At 42.5% G+C, this 25,322-nt stretch overlaps 1 protein-coding gene across 3 annotated transcripts in view; it reads left to right on the forward strand.

The window, feature by feature from the left end:
• REEP3 (receptor accessory protein 3) overlaps nt 1-16,215 on the forward strand; it is an 87,879-nt gene extending 71,664 nt beyond the window's left edge. For 2 of the 3 annotated variants that reach the window (XM_069101882.1, XM_069101880.1), the window contains exons 6-8: nt 6,731-6,878; nt 11,450-11,604; nt 12,399-16,215. In XM_069101882.1, the coding sequence (XP_068957983.1) occupies nt 6,731-6,878; nt 11,450-11,604; nt 12,399-12,455 (360 nt within the window). In that variant the 3' untranslated portion in view covers nt 12,456-16,215. The remainder of the gene's footprint in view (nt 1-6,730; nt 6,879-11,449; nt 11,605-12,398) is intronic. The other variant, XM_069101881.1, reaches the window with a different exon arrangement.
• Nucleotides 16,216-25,322: the final 9,107 nt, after the last annotated feature.

Genomic DNA, 25,322 nt, shown 5'->3' on the forward strand with positions numbered 1-25,322 from the left:
CTAAGCTGCCTCATTAATTACCCTGTTTACACTTCGTTTCCTGTCCAGGCCATCTTCTTCCCAGCTGCCAAAATAATCTTCCTCAATTACAGGTCAGACTCTAGCAAACCCCTACACAAGACCTCTAGATTGAAATAAAACATCTTTAAATAAAGCCAATCAGGGGCTGGGGCTGGCTTTCCTTTCTAGGTTTATTTCTTCTTTCTCCTCCTCAGCTCCCTAGGCCTCCCCACCTCAGTGCCTTTCCATAGACTGTCCCCCAGCCCTCAAATGTTCTGCCTCTTGACATCCCTTTCTCAGGTGTCTGTACCTACTCTAGGCATCCCCCAATTGACTCCTTTCCCCTCCAGGTTGCTAGTTCTCTGCTGTCTTTTAACAAATCCTGGTATTTATACTTTGTATTTGTTTATTTCTGTGTAGCTGAATATGTCTTATCTCTAGCCTTTCCTCCCTTCTCTTTCCTGAGAAGGTGAAATCTTCTAGGGCAAGGGAGTAGACTGTATTATCTTTGAGTCTTTAGCTTTGCCTACTGTAATGTGCAGAGTAAACCCTTCCTAGCCTTAGGGGATCTCTGTCTGAGGAAATGAATAATCACTGCACCTACCCTGTTGGGACTTGGTGGTCTGCTTAGGAAACATCCCCTGGGCTGACAGCAGTTCAGAATGGGCTCCTAGGACCCATCCCTATTGGAATCTGCTATCCTGAAGATAGTACAAACACCTGAAATTCATGGGGATGGACCAGAGGTAGAATTGCTGAGAATTCTGATTAATTTTCCTGTATCGAACCTGTAGCCACCCCATTGTGTATAGTGATTCTCTATCCATGCACTGAAATGTTCTAAGTTTTGTCTGTAAGACTGGTAAATTTGAATTTGATAAGTTATTACTGAGACAGCCAGTTCTGCTTCCTTATATCTATACTAAATTTCTTCAGTTCTCTTTTAGTAAAGATCATCCAAATCATACATTCTGTCTCTTGCTCACCTCGTTTTATAATTCAGTCCTATTTAGGTAATATAGCTCTAGCCCTGTAGGGAATAACATTGAAAAACCTAGACTGTGGTACTTGGAAATTGCTTGGTAGGAGTGTGTCCTTTAGTCTTCTTAGTAATTGGCCAGGACTGCCGTTTCCATGGTGATTTCTCAGTCAGGCTAAAAAACCACTTCCTTCATTTTTTAGCCTTTCATTTTCATTTTTTTTTTTACCCTTTCAGATTAATGTAATATTCACTAAATAAAAAATATGGAGGAGTAATATATTGTTTAAACTAAAGCTCATAACCTTATTTATTTTCTGGAAATAGAAGAAGGTGTTTGATTTAATTTGATGTTGATCAAGGATTAGCTACAGAAACTAGAAACAAAAAATACTGGATCACAATTACTGATACTGAAAGAATCCCTTCTTATCCCAAAGCCCCCACCCCCAGCCCCCGCCATATAGTTCTTTTTATTGGTTCTGAAGCTTTTGTGCATTAAAAACAAGATTTTTGTTTTTGTTTTAGGGAGACAAGTCCTTAACACCTTTGGAGGTGTTTTCCTATACAATTCTTGCAGATTCCTCAGTTAATAACCTTCTGATTTCATCTTTATCATACCGGTTTTTTTTTTTATTTGACGCATTCTTGATGATATGGGTGAGGAAAAATGGAGGACTGACCTTTAAGTGGGAGACAGCAGGGTGTATGTAGTGCAGTGAAGTCAAAGTCAGATAGAAACAGAACCCTGCAGACTGCATACTGACTTAGAAAACCACAAATTAGCATTATATCATGTTGTATTTTTATTTCTTTTTTAAACATTTCCCATTACATTTTAATCTGGTTGAGGCCACACTCAGGAGTGGATATTCTGCCTGCTTCAGAGCCAGCCAGACCTGGGGTGTATCTTGTTCCAGCACACCCTGGGTGTATGACCTTGGCAAGGCATTGAACCTCTAAGACTAAGATGCAGAAAAGGTGCCAGCCTACATTGGTATAGGGAGGTTCCTCAGGAAAGATTCACCATGCCAGTGAAATCAGATTCATTACCTAGAGGTGAATTAACAAATCCTTGGGGAAAAGAATCTCAGGTCTCATTAGCCAAAAAATATTACCAAGAAAATATCCCTAATTTCTAAACAACATATACCTACTTTCCCATCTGTATAAATCAGTATAAGAAAAATCTATTCCTGCTTCAAGGGCATCCTTGATGAAGAAATTAGAAGGAAGTGACAGCTCTTTCAAAATTATAGTCTGTAGCACATCATATGTTGACAGTCACACAGTTGACTAAAAAGTACAGAGAAAGCAAAAATCCTACTGTGGTCATTGTCTGAATATGAAAGACCATTCGGTTTTGGCTCCTCCTTCACTCTTTCATATCCAACCAGCTGTCATCTCTTGTTGATTCTACTTCCTCATCATCTCTTGCCTCCATGCCTTCTCTCTCTTCCCATCAAAATCCCTAAGTCCAGGGCATAATTTATTAGGTTTGAAGTTGTTTTGTACTAAAAAGCCGTTTAATTGTTTTCCCTGAGTTGATTCTTTCCAGTCCATCTTCTTCACAATTCATAATTGATCTTCCTGAAATATGTGTTTGACCCTCCATTCTCTTGCCCAAGAAGCTTCACTGACTTTTTAATGCCCTTATGAAAAAATACAAACTTCAGTGTTTTGTATTTAAAGCTCTTCAAAGTCTGCCTCCAGCCTATTTTTCCAGAATGGGTACATATTCCCATCCCTTCCTAATGCCCTCTAGGCACAAGGCATACTTGCCTACTGTTCCCCAAATGGGATGTCCCATGCCTTTGTCCCCTTTGCTTCTGCAGGCATGGTGTGAGAGCACTGCAGGCCTTAGTGGTCCTCAGAGCTGATTTTTGGAAGGCCTCTCACACTTCACTCCTGTTTCCTTCAAGGCTCAGATCAAGGGCTTCTTCCTTCATCAGGTCTTTCTGGTTCCCCAGTCTTGAATAAATCCTTCTCTATGAGCCTATTGTCTTCCCCTAGTCCAGGGGTGGGGAACCTGCTAGATGCAGGCTCCTCCCCAGTGAGGATAGTTTTGCCTTTGTATTCATATGTCAAGTATAGAGTGAAGTCACATAGTAAATGCATAATTAATGCTTGCTTCTTAATTAAAGACTCTCTTCCATTAAAATGTCTTCCATATTTTAAAACTATTCAAGGTAATTTAAGAAGTAGAGCCTTTGTTCAACATTGAATTGCAATCTGTGCATTGGAGGGTAATGCTTATTACCAAAAGTGTCTTCCGTGGATTAGGAAAGATAACCAACATGGGAGTCCAGAGTGAAGAAACATTTCCTTTAAATGCCAGGGTCCTCCGGATGGCCCTTTGTGTGGCTTCCATTATCCTCCCGAGCAGCACAGATCCTCCTAGATGAACATGGTAAACACTCAAAAGTCTGGCCTGTTTACTCAGAAAAAAAGAAGTTTGTTCTGCAGAGATTATTTTGTGCACTTAGATGAATAGCCATAGAGTGGATCCATTAGGAACTATATCTTAAACCATAATTGCAGCTGGACAGAAATTGGGCAGGGCAAAAAAGGTAGATGGTGCTTCTTAGGAACATAGGACAGTGTTTTTAATGGTCCCTAACTTGTTCCTGAAGCAAAGACTCATCTTAGCATCAATAGTCTTCCAGTGCTGGATGACTGCAAACTATGGAATCCCACAGCCTCTGAAAGATGAAGGTTGCAGGTCAGCCAGAGGATGGTGGGAAGTGCATTGTAAGCATGAGGGAGGGGCAACATATTGCCAACAAGACATCACGCAGGAAAAAGCATCAGGAAAGGTCTGGTTACTGGTCCTGGAACAAGAACAAGAGATAATGGGTAGTCAGCCCATGTGGTCCTTTGGCATCCTTGCAATTTGGGGAGATCCGAGGATGACCTCCAGCACTTTAAGTCATCCCCCCCTGTGCAGGAGTTATGGGAGGACATGGACTAGATTCCCACTTGATAGAAAGACAGAATTGAGCTGCAGGGCACATAGCAAGGATTAGGCAAATTCTGTGATGGAAGAAAAACTGAGAAAGCAAGGACAAGTATAAATTAAAAAGCCAAACCAAATTGGTACCGAGGTATAACAAATGCTGTGATCCAAAGAGCAGGCAGACCGAAGTAAAAATTATGTAGGGGCTTAACTGTCTAACGCAGTCTAATTCCCCAGAGGCTCGATCATGACTGCTCATGTCCCTTGGCTATGCCTGAGGCTAGCTTGTTGTAGTCATGGGGCAGTGTTGTGGTCCCATCTGTTCCAATTGGGGGATGACCTGGATTTTTCAACCCTATGTTGAATATAAAGAAAGTTAAGCCCAATAAGATGTTTGCAGATATAAAAACAAAAGGTAGGTGTAACATTTACACATGCACGTGATGTGTGTACACAAGCATGTAGTACATACAAATACATACATGTGTGTGTTTATCTCTGTAGGAGTTGAGAAGATTAACATATGTAAAAGTAGTTGTCTAGGAAGGCTCTATGGGAGAGAGGAACCAAAGGATGCCTGGAATTTGGATGGTCTTGGGATAGGCATCCATGCATTTTCTTCATCAAGCCCCCTCTTTCCCCAGCACCTCCAGTGATACTTGAGCTCAGGCTCAAGGGACAAAAAGTTTAATAAGGTCTAAGCTTTAGTCCTTCAAATTAATTTATTTTTAAAAGCCTGTGGGAATGGGGAAACAGGTCATAAAAGTTGTCTTGGAAAGGGAAACCTGAAACTCTTCAAAAGTAAATGGGCATGACCAGAAAAGAATCCTCAGAAGACCAGGTAGAAAGTGAAGGCTGCACATAGGCTCCATGTTTCCTTTAGTTCCAACAATGGATGACAGGCCCAGGCAGCTTTTCCTCTCCTACCTCAGTCTTATGTAGTATTTCTAGAACTGGAATGCTTTCTTCAGCCCATCTGGATCTCCTTTATTAGCCAATGGTCCAACTTTTTAGCTTCTTGTATTCTCTAGGCTGTTGCCACTTTAATATAGAAAGGTTTGGCAACTGGTCACATAGCAAAAGCAAGGGATAATCAGTGGTCAGCTGGCATCCTTGCTTGGTGAGCAGTGATCAGAGGATGACCTCTAGCACATCCAGTGGAATGCCTGGTGAATGACTTAGGGGACCTGGACATGGGCAAAGTTGACATTGGATAAGAGGTTATGAATGGGTAACAGGCCACCTGCCAGGGATCAGGCAAACTCCTAACTGGAAGATTTAATTTTTTAAAGACTCATCTTATGAGAAGGTACTAAGGAAAATTCTCCTTGAGCATATTGTCTATGTGTTAGTTACTGTTAGGGGCAAATTAGGTGTTCTCTGCCCTTAAGTGGCTTAAAATCAATAGTCTGGGGTATTATTGAATTTCAAAGAAATGTATCCCACTGTTACCCACCTCCTACTTTTATTGGCAGCTGGAGAGATACCATTCATGGATGTATATAGAAAGAGCCTAAGTGACTGCATGAGAGTAATGGTGAGGACATAGACAGGCCCAGGTGTGATTGGGAAACCCTGAGGCTTCAGACAGACTGAGCCATGTACTTGAACTGTGTGTCAGTCAGCTGCCTTCTGTTTGGGAAAAGGTTTCTTTTAAATGTTTCCATCCCAGAAGCCTAAGGCACTTAAACATGCATGTTTAATCCATAACTAGCACCGGCTAAAGATAAATCAAATATTAAAATAAATGTCAAAGAGTTTCTGGCAATATGCAAAACCTGGTCTAAGTCAGAATTCTTTTTCTGAAAAATGAAGGCATGAATGTGCCTGGGCAGAGGTAGTAGAGGGGAGGGATGGAAGTTGAAGGAGCTCCTTGTCCTCCATTTCACCCTATTTTATTAGCCAGCCCAGAAAACATGGCGGCCAGACAAAGCCAGAATATGTGGTTCCCATGGTAACGACTCCTGGTTCCTGGTGCCATATACCACCTGGTGTTCCAGTCTGAACAGCTGCAGAGGATCTTATTATACAGCAAAGAAAATAATACACGTGTACAGGACCAGAGTGCTTGTACTCACCTAAGCCTGTGGGTCTGTTATTTGCAGTTTGAGTTGCTGCATTGTGGCTAGAGGCAACTGGAGTCATATTAAGTGTTTCAAGACAAAACATAATACATGCAACAAATTTCTTGTTGATTATTAATGCAAAAATATTTAGAAATATTTTAAACCAAGCAATTACAGGGAATGAGTCATGCACTTACTCTGAATTTTGAAAAGGTCTTCATTTGGAGATGATTTTTGTGAAGAGGCCTTTATAGCATAGGTACAAATGGAGATGTGCCCTGGAAAGGTCACAAATGCCATTTTTCTCAGAGTACTTTGATAAAATGCCTTAATGCCAAAATGGACAGTGCTGCATGTGCTTGGCTGCTTAACAAAATTGGTTCTTTTAGCTCACTCTCATTTTCCCTCAGATCCTTGGATTGTCTTCCCTTCAGCCTATGTCCATTAGGAGATCTCTAGTTGAGCAGCCAGCCAGTGTCTGTTTATAGTTTAAAAAACAAATACTGTTTACAGGATGAAGACTCATTAAGCACAAGAAAAATGCTACTTTTAAGAGGAAAAGCCAAACTATGAATGCTTCTATTGCTGCATGCCAGTAGGATTGTGCCTTGAAGCATTTTTAGGCTTTTTCAACCCTATTTTAAAATTAAATGTTGAACAGATTCACTACTGTAAACAAATACTCCCCCCCTTTTTTTTTGAGTTCTACCACTGTTTTCTGCCCTGTAGAGTCAAGGAGCAATCACTGAACGTTTGAGAAGTTTCAGCATGCATGATTTAACAGCCATTCAGGGAAATGAACCTGTAGGACAGAGGCCCTATCAGCCTGCCCCTGAAACAAAAAAGAAAACGAAAACAGCTTCCAGTGAATCCACAGGTATGTATTTGACCAATTCTGACTGCTTCCATCATTTGAGAATGTGGGTTTTCATTCAAGCCTGTTAATGAAATAATGCAGTTATCATACAGAAATAATTCAGGAATCAAAGGGCTTAAGCTTGAAATATGCAGTATCTTCAGCCAGATTTAATTGTATAATTCTGTCATATCTTCTTAATATTTGTCAAGGGCTCTTAAAATTCAAAATTTTACTTTGTCTTATTCTTCTTTCTGTACCTTTTCCCCAAGTAAGATTTGTTATCTGGTTTGAATTGGAGAGGAAATAAAGCAAAGTCACTCTCAGGGTCCAGAATCATGTCCTTAAAGCCTGTGCTTCTGGCAGCAGCCTCTCCTCCTGTCACCACATTGCAGACCAACTTTGGCAACAGCCTGGACCAGTAGGCATCCCCTAAGGGCCTCCCCCCCCCCTCCTGATTCCAGGAGCCGCAGATGTACTGCCACCTTAGAGAGGGCTACACCACCATTGGGAACAGCTTGGGAATGGTGTCTCCAATCACAGTTTATACTCCTCCTGTTTTTTACAACATTTAAGGAATTTTCTACTTGGGCAACCTTTAAATGTTTCTAGTTACAGATAATGACAAATTAGTTCATTTAATAATGTGTGAATTCTTGGGTAATGGAGAAGATCAAACTGATTAAACGTGGGATCACTGTCTGAAATGCTCGTTAGGCCTAATTGTTATAAATAGCACCAGAGCTGGGACACAGAATAGTAATAATAGAAGTAAGCATCCCAGTCAGCCAAGCTCTCAGTGCTCCAGGCAAGGCTGAACACTCGCCAGGCTGCACCTGTTGGCAGAGGGAGTTCTTCATGGAGAGCCTCCTTCATGGAGGAGATACAGGGCCAGACCTACAGGTACACACATGTGCTTGTGCTCACATACACGCATTCTCTCACACACACACACACACACCACATACACTTGTAAAGGCAGTTCCTAGAAATGATAAAAGAGTTCTGAAATCAAGACATTTATAAGAAATAGTACTTAATTCTGTGGGAACCATATGTAACCAAACCTTAGTTTTTCATAGATACAGTAATATTTTAGATCCGTAGCCTCATGGAGTTGGAAGGGACTTCAAAAGCCATGGACTATTCCCATCTGCACCTGAGCTAAGACTCCTTCTGTAACATTCCCCTCCCTCCTGAGGCAGTCACTCCATATCTGGAGAACTTTAATTGCTGGGAGTTCTTTCATGCACCAAGCCTAAATCTACCTCTCTGACCTCCACACATTGCCCCCAACTTGTGTCCTCTGGATCTAAGCAGAATGCAGCTAACCCCTCCTCTACTTTATACTTCTCAAAGCTTGAAGATCACTCTCCCTGCCAGATGATTCCAGACAGAACATGTGCCCCTTCTTCCACCTGCTCTCATATGACATGATCTTCCCAATCTTGACTGTCCTCTCTGAACAGCCTCCAGTTTACCCTTTTCCTTCCTAAAATCAGCCCAGAATCAAACAGACAGGATATCACCGATGCCATGTACAGTGGAGCTGTCCCTTCCAAGAGCCTTTGGATTTTTCCCATTGGTTTTTGGCTGCCATATGTCACTGTTGACTCATTGAGGCTGCAGTTCACTAAATCCCACAGATTTCATCCAGCCAAACTGTTTTCTAACCTGGCTTCCTCCATTTGGTATTTGTGAAGTATTTTGTTTAACCCCTGTGTAAAACTTTGCATTCACCCCTATTTCGTCTTCTTCACTTCAGCCCCGGATACCAGTGCTGTTTAACATTTTTATTATTGACTTGGATAAAGGCATGGATGGCACATTATCTATAAGATTTGCAGGTGACAGTGTTCAGAAAGTTCTTCCTTTCTTACATGACTGCCAGTCAACTGGCATTATTAAGTACTCACTGTGTGCCGGGCGCCATGTCAAGCACTGGGTTTACAAAGAAAGTCTCCCCTCTCCAGCAGCTCGTAGTCTAAAGGGGAAGACAACTGTGTACAGACAAGCTACCCATGGGATAAATTAGAGAAAACACTGCATGAAGAGGGACCAAGAAAGGGTCCTTGAAGAAGGCAGGAGTTTAGCTAGGATTTGAAGGAAGCAAGGAGGTAGGGACAGTGATGGAGAACATTCTGGGCCTGGGGCACAACCAGTGAAAGGGTCTAGAACAGGGAAATGAAGTGTCTTGCGAAAGGAGCCCCAGGAGGCCAGTGCCCCTGGCTCTCTGGTTGAAGACTGGCAGTGTAGGGAAGGGCCTTCCAAGCCAAGCAGAGGGTTTTCTGTTTGATCCCAGGGGTAATCAGGAGCCACTGGCATTGACAGGGTGGAGGGGAGGCTGTCCATCTCTTTTTGACTGACTTTTCTGGCATTGGAATCCTGGGATCCTCTGGAACCATCCAAGATCTGCTCTTCCCAAATCTCATGTGCATGTGACACGGCTCTCCTTCTGTTACAAACTCAAGAAAGGACAGAGTGATCCCTTCCCCCAAGGCTCTCATCATTTCTACTCTATCCACCTCTTTCTTGGTAAAAATTAGCTCAAGAATGGAATTTACCTTGGTTGCTTTCTCTTCCTTTTGAAGGATGAAATTATTATTAAAGCAAGAAATGATCAGCCTCTGTGCCCTGGTCAGAATGACCCAGCAGACACTCCTCACCACTAATATAGCATGCTCCTGGTGGGCTTTCCATGTCTCTCTGTCCAGGTGGCTTATAATGTTCTCCAGTGGCATGATTGCTTCTCCTTCTGCCTCTGTCAGTCTTTTTTCTCTCCTGGCCACATGGAGTTCATTTTTTAAGAGAACAAGCCGTACAGCAGCAGGGCAGATAAAGCAATCATGATAGAAAAGAGATTGAGATTTCAAATCTGTTAAGAGGATGTTTTACAAGGTGTTGTAACTGATTCCCTCTCTTAGTTTCTCGGAGGGGGAAAAATTATACATGATCCAAGCTGTCTAACAAAGTTACAAAATAAGCCTCCCGAGAGTCACCAAATCCTGAAAAAAATGTTCCTTTCCTGTGGATTTTTGTTCAAGTTCTCCTAAGGCAGGAAGAAGAGAAAGGTGAAACATTTTCACTTTTGTCTCCTAAGTGATTTCTCCAAAGCCCAGACCAATAAGAGAATATTTCTTTCATCTTTCCTTTCCTGACCCAGCCTCCTGGCCATGAACTTTGGGCCCCCCATTCTTTTAGTCAACCCTTCTTTTACCCTCTAGTCCATAGTCAATCTCTCTTCCTAACCTGCTTTTGACCTCTGGAGAAGGAAGTTTCTTCTTTCCTTGAGCTCCAGTCCCACTCTTTCTGGTCTTGACTGAAACCACTAGACACACAGAGACATCCCTCAGCTTCAACCTCAGCTGGCCAGTGTACCAGGAAAGGCCTGGCCTCTCTCTTTCTTGCTCTTAGGTTCTTTCAAAGGCAATTTCTGCACTACTCTGGATGAACTATCCTAAATCCTCTGCACCCTTCTTTCTTTTTTAATTGAAAATGTGATTTTCTAAAAGGTCCTGGTTAGGACCTTTGGGAAAAGTCAATTGAAGAAGGTTCATCTCAGTTGGATTTCTGTGTCTTTGCCTTAAAACTGAACCTGTCAGCAAAGCAGTATTCAAGGCAGGAAGTACATGTGGGTGGCTTGGTTCCTTCAAATTAGCATCAGGTAGTTGGTTCTGTGGTACTCAAGAACTTTAAGGAGCTGCAGCAAAGAGGGTAATAGATAGAGATGGTAATGGATAGTGAAATGGTATCAGGGTCATTTGGCATGGGCAACAGCTGGTTGATTTCCTAAGATCATTTTCTGTCTTAACTTTAATCATGTCTATGTCTGGAGACAATTTCTCTCTTCTAGATCCAAAAGAATAACTGATTTTCATTCTACTCTTTAAAACTAGAATGTTCCCGATTGTGTTTTCCTGTCTTTTTATTTTTAATCAGATTTGTGGGATTATGATTTCATCAATGTAGGGAGTTCCCAGTAAGGAAACTTTCTCTACCAATGCTTGTTGGCACCTGTTTTGCAGTTGAGAGCATTGTCACTTATGACCCTGAGAGGTCCAGTGCTTTGCTGAAGATCCCACAGCTAGTGAGTGTCAGAGGTGTGACTTGAACCCATATTACCCTGATGGGAATCTCAGGCCTGTCATCCATTTGGTATGCCCAGCTGTATCAGAAAATGCCTTAGTTTATTGTTTTTTTCAAACTTTATATTTGGTATAAATTAACAAACCATTTATTGAGCACTTATTTTGGGTAGAACCCTGCTTTAGATACTGTTGGGGAAAACAAGACTTATTGGACCCCCTCTTCAAGCACATAATCCATGGAGAGACAAAACATGACCAAAGCAGTTCCAGCATAGCATGTGCAAGTGATCCAGTCTAAGCTCTAAATAACTGCTGAAGGAAAGTATAGTCAAGGGGCACTTGAGGCCAGGCCTCAGCCAAGCCGAATTTTCTAGATGAGCTTGATACTGGGAAGTTATTATTGGAGGGGAGCGAGGGAGATATGCTGCTGAGAGTGTGGGGGCAGGGAGAGGAGGCAATGGCAGCATCCCCCTCTCAAGACTTACTGTCTGTCAACATGTTCAGGTTATGGAATTCCCTCGAAAGATGGCGATGAGAAAACAGACGAAGATGGTGATGGGCTGTATTCAGACGATGAAATGTTAACACACAGAGGCCTTCGAAGATCCCAAAGCATGAAGTCTGTGAAGGCCGTCAGAAGTCGCAAAGAGGCCAGTCAAGTATAGTATTTGTTGTCCTTGATCAGAATTATGTAATTTGTTGGCAGTATTATTGTAGAAAGCTCTTGCCTACAAAGAAAGGCCAATGAAAATTTGGTGCACTAAATAGGAAGGCAGATTTTATGGCAATGAGAATTTTGAAAAGTCCAAGAAATTAAGAATAGGGTGGACTCCTCACTATTCAGTAAGATGATGGATGGGGGAATGGGATGTTCCAGTTAATCAGCTCTTCTAGTGAGCAGATTACCATACCTAGTCAGAGGTGACCGTGCCCAAAAACCAAGAAGGCAGCTGCCAAAAAAGCAAACATGGCTGACCTTCAGAGATGGGATGTGTTAACATACTCTGAACACTTCCACTATGCTCAGTAGTTAGTTACATCACAGGGCAACATAGAATCACTGAGTGTATCAGGTTCATCCTTCCAAAAGGCACGACTGTGGTCATTGGTTGGAGGGCCAGGGACTGGAATTTACTGTGACAACCTCACTACCCCTGGGGTTGTACTTGTCATTGCTCCACCATAATTCAAATTACATTTCTAAGGAGTTGGTACTGTTTTATATGTGCACATGTCTGTGGGCTAAGACATAAATGTTTTACCCCCACAAAAATTAGTATGATGAAATAATGGCAGCTAATAGAGAACAAATAACTTATAACATGCATGGCTTAATATTATACTGGTTTAAAATATAATGCTTAGCAGCAGAAGTTGGGATTTCAAATAGTTATATTTAATAAGCTAAAATCAGTGACTAATTTATAATAATATCTCATACTTCTCTCCTCAGGTACGATATGGCTCATTAAAATATAAAGTGAAGAAGAGACCACAGGTGTATTTTTAGTTGACCAACTATCTCAGAGTAAACTGCTGTAATGCAATAACTTGATTTCAGTTCATCATGTATTTGTCCATTGAAAATATTCCTCAAGGAACTGTAATGATAGGATGGCTAGAGATAGCTTTTGTCTGTTAAGTACATGGATAGGTTGTATTTCTCTATTAGTTAATATTCTCTACTGTTAAAAGCTATTTCATATAAAATGTAGCTCTTTCAACTCTGAATATAAATTTACAATTTAGAAAGATAGAAAATGTTACCCCTTTTTAGTTAAAATTGAGTCTTTGCTGTACAAGGCAAAAGCACACATACAAAAAAAACTTCGTTAGTATACTTGAAAAGAACATTTTTCTGGTTCAGGAACCTTTACAAAGCCTTTATGGTTATTGTAATTTGCTTACCTCCATTTGTGCTGTGTAAATTATATGATGAGTCATGAAAGAGACCACTGTATTCTTAAACATGTGCTTTGGTGCAGCAAACACAGAAGGAGAGAGAAAAAGTTACATTTTGCAGATCCTTGGATATTTTACTTTTGTAAGATTTCCAGATCTCCTAATCCTCACCAAGTTTTAAAACTCTAATTTGAAAACCAGGTATCTACACCTAGCACTTTTATACCTAGACAGCTTTGCACATTTGAAATTGTTTACTTATTGACAGCTGTACATTTTTTCTTTTATTGAAAACATTTTCACCACTCTTTGTCTCATTCTGCTATGTCAGATATATGCTTTGTTCTCTTTAATTTTTCTTCCTGTGGGTTTAATTCTTTAAATGTATTTTGGTTTTGGAAACATGCAACATAACTGATCTTTTCATTAAATATCCATTTTAGGCTTTTAAAATTCCTTTACCTTCTCATGAATGAGAAGCAATATGTGACTTTTGCATTTATGATTCTGTTTTGCAGTTAAATATAGTATGTTCCTATTAATAATACTTATTGAGCTTTTTAGTTAAAAAAAACTAGCTTAAATATAGTATAGTATAGTAAGCAATCCAACACTACACCCGTGTTTCATGAAGTGACTCAAAGCTTGAAATATAAATTATTGGCTTTATGTGAATCTTAGTGATCAATTTCTGCGTCTGACTTTGGCCAGCTCCGTTTCATTGAATCACTTCTCTTCTGGCTAAGATATCTCCCCTGAGGATGAAGACATCCCAATGTGAAATACAAGGATTGTTATCTTTCTTTCATCGGAAAAACCATTTCTGTTGGAGGAAAATGTATCCTAATGAGTCTTCTTTTAGCAAAAGGTTTGGGAGTTTAGATTATTGAGGTTTGAGTAATGGCCTCTTGGTGTTATGTACCTGGATTGCTTCCTTCACATTGAAAACCAAAGTCTTTTGAATGTGATGCCGTGTAATTTTTTTTAAAGCCAGAGTCTTTTGACTGAAACAATGTGTTTTTTTTTTTTTAAATTGGATCTTCACCTCAAAGAACTGGTGACCGCTTAATGGTCAGGAAATTGAGATTTTAGAATATCTCACACACGAATGGCAGATGGCATTATGTTTGTTTCAGAAGTTTTGTTCTGATACCCTGCTACTTCTCCCTGACTCTTGCACCTCTCTCCCCTCCCCACTCTTCCCCCACAAGAGACAGTGACAGTGAAAGCCCTTGGCCCTTTTGTCCTCTGCATCTCTTCTGGAATGGGGTATTCCACTGGTGGGAAGAGGAAGGTTTGCTTAGAAATGGCACACTTCCCGCTAATGCGGTTTCTATTCCTGCTAATTAACAGAAGACAACCATTAGTAACTCTTTCCCCGCCCCAGGCTTAGCTCGTAAGAGTAACTGCATAATCATCTTCTCCTTGATTATTTGTTTGAGAAAATTCACCACTTTCCCTCCTTAATGGCTGGGATTTATGATCACCAGCTCCTCGGGGAGAAAGCTCTGTTTACCTGGCATAGTGCTGGGCTTGTTCATGCTAGTCCGAGAAAATCATGGCATTCTCTTGTGCAGAAAATGCTTACTGGTCGTGACAGTCATCACCACGAATGCCATGAAATGTGGAAGTGTGCCGGCCGGCTTTGTGTAGGCCTTGGGTGTAGGGGCTGTAGTTTAGCCCTTTATCTTACTGATCTTTCATCACAAGACAAAATCTTGTTCAACAGGAAAAAAGGCAGAGATGCTGTCTCACTTGGAGAGGATATCATCCTCTCAGTAACCTGAATTTTTTGCTAGAATCATGGCTCCAAAGTGAAGGGTAGAAATAGAAACTTTTTAGAATTATAAAGAAATTTTTAAATTCCCTCCTCCTCCCGGAAGATTTCCAGTCCCCATTTTCAGAGGACACAGATAGTGAGCACTATGTCGGTTTGCTCAGTGATCTTGATTCTTTCCACTTCCTGCGCCCCCTTTCCCTGTTACTTGCTTTTAGAATATTTTTCTTAATGCTTCTTCTTTAATCAGTTTTTTCCCCCACAAATTTTCCTTGTGTTTTAGAGTCCAGTCTCACACAAGATTCTAGCTTTTTTTTCTAAATCGTATTTCTGTTGTCTCCTTTTCCTTTATCACCAGAAAATTCCCTTTTGTTCATTGTATTTTGCTCTTAAATCTTAAGGGAGATGATGACTGCTTTTTGAGTCAGGGTGTCTTGTCTCTCTGAGTGGAGATAACAGGTAACCACCTCTATCAATCTAGCCAGAGGCACCTAGCAGCCAGCCAGGCAGCCGCAGGTGCCCTGGCCTGTTTGTAGCACTTCTTCTGTAACCAGATAAATTTATCTGCTCATATTTTGTTATGTTATGGAATTAGTTTGTCATTAATAAAAATTAGATGTTTCCAGCGTTTATTCACTGTAGAAAGAATTTATCACTTCCCCTTGCAACCTTTAATATTTTTCTTTTAAAGTGAGCCAGAAATGTATAATATTGACAAAAATGTGTTTGTGTGCACACACACATACATGTTTGTTCAGTACAGTCAGACCCTCCCTAGGGCCCTCTCATATGTTCTATATACAGTAGATTAGAGAATGATATAGCCATCATTACCAGCCATCATTACTTGACCATATTTTATTGGTTACGTATAACAAAAATTTTTAAGCATTTTCAGGGAATTTAATCCATATGTCACCACCAAAGATTTCTACAGTGTTATGAATTGTGTAACAGAAATAGCTGAAAAACACGAATTAACTGAAATGTGTTTTCCTTTTTTTTTCTTGACTAAAGCAGTTTGCTCCTTAAAAGTGTTTGAACTGTGTTTTCTTAAACATTTACCTCCATCAAAACACAACTTACCAGGTCCCATGCCTATTTTAATTAGAATGTCTTCTTCCGAATTCTAATTTTGATTATCTTTATCAAGAGAGTTCTTAGGAAGACACACATATTGAAAGCAAACCAGCCAGTGTCTCTCTGTACACTGAATAATTCATTTATAAAACAAACATGCAGTTATTGAGCATTATGCTACTTCGTAGCATGCATGACATGTTTTTAAATAAACACATTGTCAATATTGGAAACTAAGGCTTTCTCTTTTTTTTACATTTAAAAAATTTTAAGTTAAAATATTTTCAAGATTTAACTCCTATACTAAGTGTCCCTGGATTTAATGGAAGAGTTTTTAAATTTTTAAGGTTTAATATTTTCTACTCTAATACTTTTAAGAAACTGTTTAATGGCTTGAAGAAAAATCTTATATATGTCAGCTTTTGTAAATTGTATATTTGAACACAGTGTTGTGGGTATTTTTCTTTGAGTGATTTTTGAAAAATGTAATAAACTTTAGATTTATTAGTGATGAACTGAATCATTTCTTATGTCCGATTGCCCCTCTGGGACACCATTCAGTACATGCTTTAGGTGACCTCCAGCTGTCACTAGCACACTCCTGACCAGCTTTTACAAGCCTTCCCAAGCCCCAGAAGACTTGACCTCTTAACCCCTTTCTTTCAACAGATGATCTGACCCTCTTTACTGACAATATTGAGGCTACCCATTCTGAACTCCCTTACCTCCCTGCCTCCATACCTCCAAACATTCACTGTTTTTCCCAAACTTCTCAAGAGTATCAGAATGTCAGAACTGGCATGGTCCTCAGAAGCCCAGACCCAAACCAGAATCCCTTCAATGGCCTGATCAAAGACCTTCAGTGGTGGGGAATCCACTGCCACTCCCTGGACTGTCTCCTTCTTTTGCACAAGTCCCAGGTACACAAAGACCCTGCACCTTGAATCATTCTTCTGAACTCTTTGTGACACTGTATTGAGTGCTGGTCCTGGATTCTGGAAGGCCTGAGGTCAGATTCTGCCTCAAACTCATACTACCTACCTTTCTTTGTCCCTGGGTTTGTCACTTATGTATCATGTGTGAAGATTATGGTTATACAAATTCAAAATCAGTAACTGGAAGTGGGGAAAAGCTTCATGTGAGAGCTGTCCCTTGAACTTGAGTTTCTAAGAGGCAAAAATGGGAGTGCATTCCTGGCATGGAGACAGGAACCAGAATGCCAGGTACAGTTGGCCAGTCTGACAGTCTATGATGGGGAGGAATATTTAAGAAGCCTGGAAAGGTCATTGGAGCCAGATTGTAAACAACTATGAATATTGTACAGAAGACTTAGTATCCCAAAGTAGCTGCACAGGTACTGACTTGGGTCAAACCTGTGCTTTGGGAACATGAGTTTGGCAGCCCTGTGGAGTTGCATGAAAAGGGGAAAGAATTGAGGCAGGAGGTCCAGTTAGGAATCTAGTCTTTCAGTCCTAGTAAGAGTCACCAGAGGACTGATTCTAAGTGATGGCCTAGTGCGTAGAGAGGAGGTGGACCCAAGAGCTTGTCTGCCTCCAATTTTCCCTTCTGCAGTCAATTTTTCATGCAACCCCTACTATGACCTTCCTAATGCACAAGTCCAATAACATCACTAGTCCATAGGACAAAAATGCAAAATCTTCCTTTTCCATTATTGTTCCCCTTTCCTGCATATGTCGCCACCGAACTGGGCGACATGCTGTTCCTTCCTCTGATCTTGTGGTCTACAGCTGTTGCACATTAGTTGAATGCCGACTATCTTCTTAACCCAGAGAGCATTTCCTTTCCATCGCCTGTTGAAACCTTGCCCTTCTAAGCCCACCTCAGGTTCCACAATGGTAAAGATTCCCTTGCTACCTACCCCCAAGCAGAAAGTGATGTCTCCCCCCCAGTGATTCTTAGCATTTTGTCTAGACCTCCTCCTTTGTTCTTATTCATATTCTAACCTTAGGTCATACTTACATGTATGCTTTGTGCCCCCCCCCACTGTTATCAGCTGAGGGCAAGAGCTGAAGTTTCATATCTCTGTCCCCTTATGCCCCCCCCCCATGCCTTATGCGGAAGGTTTGAGATATCTGACTGAAATGACTGAATGAACTCTAAAGTCTCCAGCTCTAAAACTTTTACAATGACAATGCTGAATGTCAGTTCACATATACTTAATGTTTCAGCACATATCATAAGGAAAGGTGAGGAAAGGGAAAATGACATACATTGAAAATTTTCTGTAGCAACTTGTCTATGCTGAGTCATTTGGGAGATTTTAAATTCGGTAACTAAAAAAAGTACTATATAGAATTTTTTTTTTAAATACTATAGTGTAGGGGTGGCTAGGTGACTCAGTGAATAGAGCACCCACCCTAGAGTCAGGAGGACCTGAGTTCAAATCTGGTCTCAGATACTTAACACTTACTAGCCATGTGACCTTGGACAAGTCACTTAACCTCAATTGCCCCACCCCCTTCCAAAAAATACTATAGTGATACAGACTAAAGCATGCTATTTTTCACTTTCCTTCTTTTATTCAAGTCTTCTTGTACAAAATGACTAATATGGAAATGTCTTACATAATTGCACCTATTAACAAATAACCTATATTTAATTGCTTACTATCTAAGGAAGGGGGAGGGGGGCGTGTTGGATAGAATTTGGAACAAAAAGCTTTAAATAAAAATGTTGAAAATTTCTTTAAAACACTATCGTGTCAAAATTCAGACTCATTTGGGATATACTCATGTACTGTTTCCACTGACAGTTAATGAACATATTTACTAAGCCCTGCTACATGCCAGGCATTGCAACCTGTGAAGCTCTGCTCTAGAGCTCTGTCAGTAAAGGAGAATAAAAGAAACTGAATTGTTTAACTGTCCAAAGACACAAAATTAAAATTCCATCCTAGCATGAAATTATTTATCTAATCATAGCTTTAGAGTTGCAAAGAAACAGAAGCCTTCTAGTCCAATCCTTTTACTTTACAGATGAGGAAACTGAGTCCCAGAGGTTAAGTGAGTTATCCAAGGTCACAGAGGCAGTAATGGGGAAGATCCAATCAGAGGCTAATGGTGTCTTCTGATGTTGAAGTCAGTTTTCTTTCCGCTAGAACACGCCGATGTTCTGTGACTCCATCTGTTTCAAAGTTAGGAGGCTATTGACCTTGTGACTAACTTCAGTGAAAACCCCTATTTTTAAAAATGTTTGTTTTCAGTGCCATTTTATTATGAAAAATAACGCATGATAAATTACTTCTGGTGACAGTGTTTAAAAGGCAATTATCCTCTTATTTGCTTTGTGATGTGTATCTTTGTATCCAAATTGATTTATAACTCCAGAGCACATAACAAAAATGAGGTGGAAGGGTTGGGTTTCCCCCCAAAATTTTTCACTCTACATGAAGTCATTGTCCTTGCAAACAATCCCAGACCACCAACCACCTCAGAACTTGGTTCATTGTTCACCAGAAAACATTCTGCTCTCTCTTACTGGTCCCAAAATATTTTAGCCTTGAAATGCTAATTGCTTACAGAGTCTAGTTATAGAATTTTAAAAGCATCCTTTATGAGATGATTATTTTTTTTTTATTAAGTGAAGGCTTGTATATTATCAAAAGCTGTGCTGTAAACAAGAGATGAATCACCACATAACTGACACTTGCAGGAACTTCAGAGTTTACAAGGGACTTGAATTGCCTCACTTAATCCTCAACAATCCTTGAGATGGGTAATGAAGATACCAACACCCCTCTTTTACTGATAAGGAATTTAAGGCTCCCCCCATTTTACAAAGGAGGAAAGTCATAGATTAAGTGATTTACCCAAGGACACACAGTTCAAAATCACAGAATCTGAGAGATAAAAGACACCTCAGTAGCCTAGGCCAACCCATACCTAACAGGAATTCCCCACTTTAATATAGCCCAAGTAGTCTGGCCTCTGCTTGAAGACTTCCAGGGAAGGAGAACCCACCACTTCTTGGGGGCAGCCCATTCCACTTCTGGACAGCTCTCACTGTGATGAAGTTGGTGATGGGGGCTGTTCTGACATCATGCCTAGATTTTCCTCTTTGCAACTTACACTTATTGTTCCCAGTTTTGCCTTTTGAACCAAATGAAACATCTAATTTCTTCTTCACATAAAAGTTCTTCAAATATTTGAACATAACCACCATGTTGCCCTCTAATGCCTGTCTTCTCCATGATAAGCCTCCCTAGTTCCTTCAGCTGGTCCTCATTAGGACATGGCCTCAAGGCTTGTCACCATCTTGGCTGCCCTCCTCAAGACCCTCTCCGACTCATCATTGAAGGTCCTCCTCAGACTAGGATGCTCAGAACTGAGCTAGACTCCAATGATGTGGTAGACAAGTCAGAAGTTGGGCCCTTCTAATTCTCACACCCCCATGACCTAAAGACAATACATTATAATGATGGATATTTTCTTAATTTGTTGAGATACTCAAGTCAATGCACAGCACCTTTAGTTGCTGCACAGTACCCACAAGTGGGAAGGAATTATAATGGATAGGGGCAGCTAGATGGCACAGTGAATAGAGCACTGGCCCTAGAATCAAGAGGACCTGAGTTCAAATCCAGCCTCAGACATGACACAAAAACTAGCCATGTGACCTTGGGCAAGTCACTTAACCCTAATTGTGCTAACCCCCCTCCAAAATGCAAAAAACAAAAGGAAGTTGAACTCAGGCCTCTACAATCTTATCCAGCTCTGAATCTATGAACTTCAGACTCAGTAAGCCAAAATTTTAGCAATGATACTGAGTATTTTTATATATTTCTAACATAAGAGCATGAGGAATGCAGTTATATTTTTACTTTCCAGACCTGTGATTTCATCAATGTAGACCTGGCTGGAAAGAAGCCTCCTTTTGCTAACATAGAACAGCAGTGAATCTGATCAGCAATTTACAGAGTTCCCTGGGCTGAAAACAGCCAATGTCAGCCAGCCAGCATTTAAAATGGTGTCCCTGACTTTAAACCACTTTATCCTGACACAGGTACTCCCTAGTCCCTGTGTTTAATTCTAGTTCCTTCAGAATTATAAAGCATCCATTTAACATTTTGAAGTGGAATAACACTGGATTCTAATTAGCTCAGTCCATTAACATGACTGCCAAGAATTGTGCCAAGGATACAGAGAAATGCAAAAAGAGAGTGGGAGTCCTCCTGCCCTCCAGGAGTCCCCATTCCAATGGGGAGGACATGCCAATAACTATGTACATGCAAGACCAAGCCATGTATGAGAGGTCAATTAAGTTTTGTGGCTGAGGTGAGCATGTCCAGGCAGAATCCAGCTTCTTTGGCAAAGGAAGAAACATTAAATCCCATCCTTCTTCATATCTGAGGTCACAGAATCCTTTGCACTTGAATAACTGTGAGCGGAGACTGTCCAGTCCTGCAGAAGTCAAGAAAGTCAAAATTTGAAGATGAAGAGAGGGTTTAAGGTTTGTTTCCTCTCGTTTCCAATTGGTGAAAGAAAAGATCTGGCTGGACCAGCTTCATCAGTGAAGGCCAAATCAAAAGCTGCCCTCAGAAGCAGGGAAGGAGAGACTTAGTTATTGGCCAAGGCAAGCAGGAAGGTAAGAATGGAATATTTAAAGGGAGGCTGTAGCTGAGTAGGGGGAAGGATAGCTCAGGATGACCTCAGCTCTCCCTTGCTGGTCTCTTTCCCCAGAATTCGTGAGACTGTTTCCTCCATTCAAATAGCATCTTATCAACCCTTTCAGTTTACATTTACATGAAGAATTTCAGGGATTTTTTTTTCTACTAGAATTTTAACAAAAAAAAAAAAAAAACAATGTAAAAGAATCCAAAAGAGACTTTTTAACTTGGGTGAATTTGTTTTTGAAGTAGAGTAAATTTATAATATTAGCAGTTAAGGATGACCATGTTAAGGTTCACAAATATGGAAACATATTTCAAGTGTGAAAAGGAATAGCCAGCTTTGAACAAGATGTTAAAGTAGTCTGAGAAAAGAAGACTGAGAAGATGAATTCTGACTTACTTTGGGCTTGGGAGCCAGGGAGACCTAGGTTCAAGTCCTGCCTCAGACATTTACAAGCTGTGTGACCCCGAGCAAGTCAGTTTCCCTTTCTGGGCTTCAATGTCCTCATATGTACAATGTGGGCTTGGGAGTAGGTGCCAGGATCCCTTTCTGCTCTAAAATCTATGACTCATGCATCAGAGTTTTGTTACTTAGTCATGTCTGACTCTTCATGACCCCATTTGGGGTTTGCTTGGCAAAGCTACTGGAGGGGTTTGCCATTTCCTTCTCCATCTCATTTTCCAGATGAGGAAACTGAGGTAAACAGGGTTAAATGACTTATCTGGGGTCACACAGCTAGTAAGAGTCCCAGGCCAGATTTGAATTCAGGGCAATGAGTCTTCCTGACTCCAGGCTTGGCATTCCATCCACTGAACCACCTACCTGTCCCATATGTATCAGAGGGGATGATGAAAATAAGTAACAGGGATGAAGAATTTCCCCTTTTTTTATTACACTCATTTCAGGTTGATTAAGTAGTCTTCAATAGGCAGAGAAGGGAATGGTCCCTATGCTTAAAGATTTTACATTCAAAAGTTGAAGACTGTAGACAGGACATACATAAGCCAAAATCTCTGTTTGTCTGTGACCTCCATACAAAAGCCTTCTCAACCCAATCATGGAAAAGGCTGAGAGTCTGGAATTTCCAGCAAAAAGGGGCCATCATTAAAGATGCTGAGAGGGGTGACCCAAGGTCAGGCTGATGTTTGACCCAACTGCCTAGAAGAAAGCCAAGCTGCATCCAGCAGTCACTGCTTCTTCCTTTAAATGGAACAATGACTCTCTTTGCCCAGCAGCTCCCTCTCTAAATGAATTGTACAGAGTAATTGAAACATGTTATGGGGAAGAGGGAGTGGACCATTCCTGAAAGTCTGAGAGTAGAGCTATGGTAACCTTGCTTTCCCTGTGTGCCTATTTCAAGACTCCACAAGCTAGCCAGGGTTGAGTTCAGTCGGTACAATTTTCAGGGTTATTGTTTAGACTTGCTGGGAAGGTCACATGCCCTCCCTGACAAGCAAGGTTTATGGGCTCTCTCTAATTAGCAGTACCCTCCACCAGACAGTTGGCCAACCTCCAAAAGGAGAGTTTTACCCAGGCCCTGATGAAGGAGAAAACAAGGTTACTTACCCTGTGACTTGAATTCTTGGCTCACATTGCCCCTGAGACCTGGACAGCCAGCCCTTTCAAGGATGCTTTTCTTTGGAATTCTGTTTTGAGTAGGGAACTAGAAATTAAGGGAAAAGAAAACTTGGAGATTCTGTGTAAGAGCTTACCCACCCTTACCTCTTCACTGGGGTTGGCCAGGTCAACCCCTTTATTTTCTAAAGAATTCTTATTGGCACACTTCTGTAATGTTTTAAACATGTCCACCCCTACAGAAAAGGAAGTTTGGGTTCCAATGTCAATAAAATATCAATCGTTGTGTAGCAGTAACCACAGAGAGGCAAAGCAGAGATCCCGTTTGTGACACACATGCTATTATTACTGGCCGTGAGAACTGTGGAAATATGGGTCAGCTCCATCAGAACTGCCAGGGAGTGGAGGGACTTCAGGAGGGGTGAGGGGAGGGTAATTCAGAGGTGCCCCTCAGGGATGTCAGATGTTAGCCTGAGGCTGTGTGGCTCCCAAACAGCCACAAGAGACATAGGTGAGTTCTCATTCCCAATGCAAACCAAACAAGAAGAAAGACATCTTTGGAACAGCTGCTACTACTCCAGGCACATCCCAAGGCACTGAGTCACAGGGTAAAAGTTGGCTTTGCCCCAGAACAGAGCTGCTTCTGTGTATCTGGGGGGAGGGGGGAAGGGAGGGAGTAAGTAACCAACTCCAAACGCAACACGGATAACTGGTGGAAAGGAGCCACCAAAGAAATCTCAGACGCCCGACTTAATCTGGGGTCTGCTGGCTGGGCATCCGGGCTCCATCTCCAACCACTTAGAAATGAGGTCACGGAGCCGCTGGCATCTGATCACGGGCTCTAGGGGGGTTCGTTGGTGCGGCTACACTTGGCTTTCCTCTCAGACCCAAATGGCCCAGGAAAGCCTCCTTGACTTTCCAGATTTGGAGGGGGGGGGGGGGGGTCGGAGACAGTATCACTGGATTGTCCCTGAGCTTGTCACCCTGGACAGTTCACAGATTTAAAAGATGGAAGGGACCCTAAGAAAGCATCTATCTAGTCGTCACCGCCCCAGTCATTTTTTACATCAGGCCCAGAGAAGTTCGGAGACTTGGCTTAATTATACGACTCCTGGGGTGGGGATTCAGACCCAGATCCTTCAGCTCCAACTTCAGAGCTTTCCCACTGTGATGCTTGGGTAGCCAAAAGCGAAAAACCCTCCCATCCGTGCTCTCGGCAAAATGTCTCCCACGCCACCAGACGCGGAGGGAGGCCAGAATGGAAATTCTCTGACTGGGACGTGGCTGCGTAGGATAATGTGGTTTGGGGGTTGGGGGTGGCGGCTTTCTTTTTCTTTTTTTTTTTTTTCCTAGAGAAAACACCCTAGTCTTCCCTCTCTTCTTGCCTCCCTCCCGTCTGAGGCTGCACTGAGCCAAGGGGGAGAGGAAGGGAGAAAGAAGCTGCGCACATCTGGCCCCAGAGCATCCACATCTGGCCTCAGCAGCAGTGGAGTGCGTGGGCCGGGCGGAGAGCTGGAGGCCTGCGGAGCCCGCAAAGCTGGAGGAGGAGGGGGGCGTGGGACTCCACCTCCTCCTCCCACCCACTCAGAGCCAAAGGAGGCGCCTCCGCCCTCCGCCCCTCCCCTCCTCCTGCAGTGCTGTCCCCTCCCGGCCCGCTCCCTCCAGCCCAGCCCAGCCCAGCGCCCCGCCGGCTTTCTATGCGGTGGGCGAGTTCAGCCGCTGCCAGAGGCGCTTCGTGGCCGTGCTGGGGGGCTTGCAGGTGGGGGCCCGGCCAGGGAGGGGGCAGGGGAGGAGCCCAGTGCCCAGCCCGGCCCCGCCTCCCGCCACCCCACCTTCGCAGGAGGGGCTGGCCGGCCTGCTGGGCTCACTGCCTATTTCCAACCGCTGGGCTCTTGCTCCTCCCCAGCCCCAACAAGTGTTCCCAGAGAGCAGAGCCGGACCCCCCCACCCCCACCCCTGGAGTCTTGGCAGCCTCGGAAAGCGCGGGGTTTTCCGACCGTCTGCCAGGGCCCAGGAGGAAGTGGTTGCACAGGGAGGTGGGGCTGGCCGGCGGCCCGGCTGGCTGGGGTGTTTCCTTTCTGGGGGTGCTCCCCAGGGTGGCTCACGCGGTGGAGGGGGCGGGGTGGATCAAAGGCGCGATGCCCAGCCCTGCCTCCTGGGCCTCTCTGCCTTCTGCCTGCATTCCTAGACTGGAGCATCTCCTGGCACTGATGGGGACTGGGAGAGCCCCCTGGGCTGCCCCAGGAGTAAAGGCTGCTCTTCTCTTCCCAGTTTTCTGCTGCATTGGTTGTAGGCCCCCCGAAACCTTGGAACAGTGGGAGGGGTATGAGAGAGGAGGGGCGCGGGGGTCTTATCCCCGCCCGAGGCTCTCCCCGGCTCTCGGTGCGTCTATAGCCCTGGAGCTTGGTCTTCA

Source organism: Petaurus breviceps, unplaced genomic scaffold (genome assembly GCF_028583685.1).
Source record: "Petaurus breviceps papuanus isolate PSGF00001 unplaced genomic scaffold, PetGlider_PUasm1.0 490, whole genome shotgun sequence".
Taxonomy (NCBI): Eukaryota; Metazoa; Chordata; class Mammalia; order Diprotodontia; family Petauridae; genus Petaurus; species Petaurus breviceps.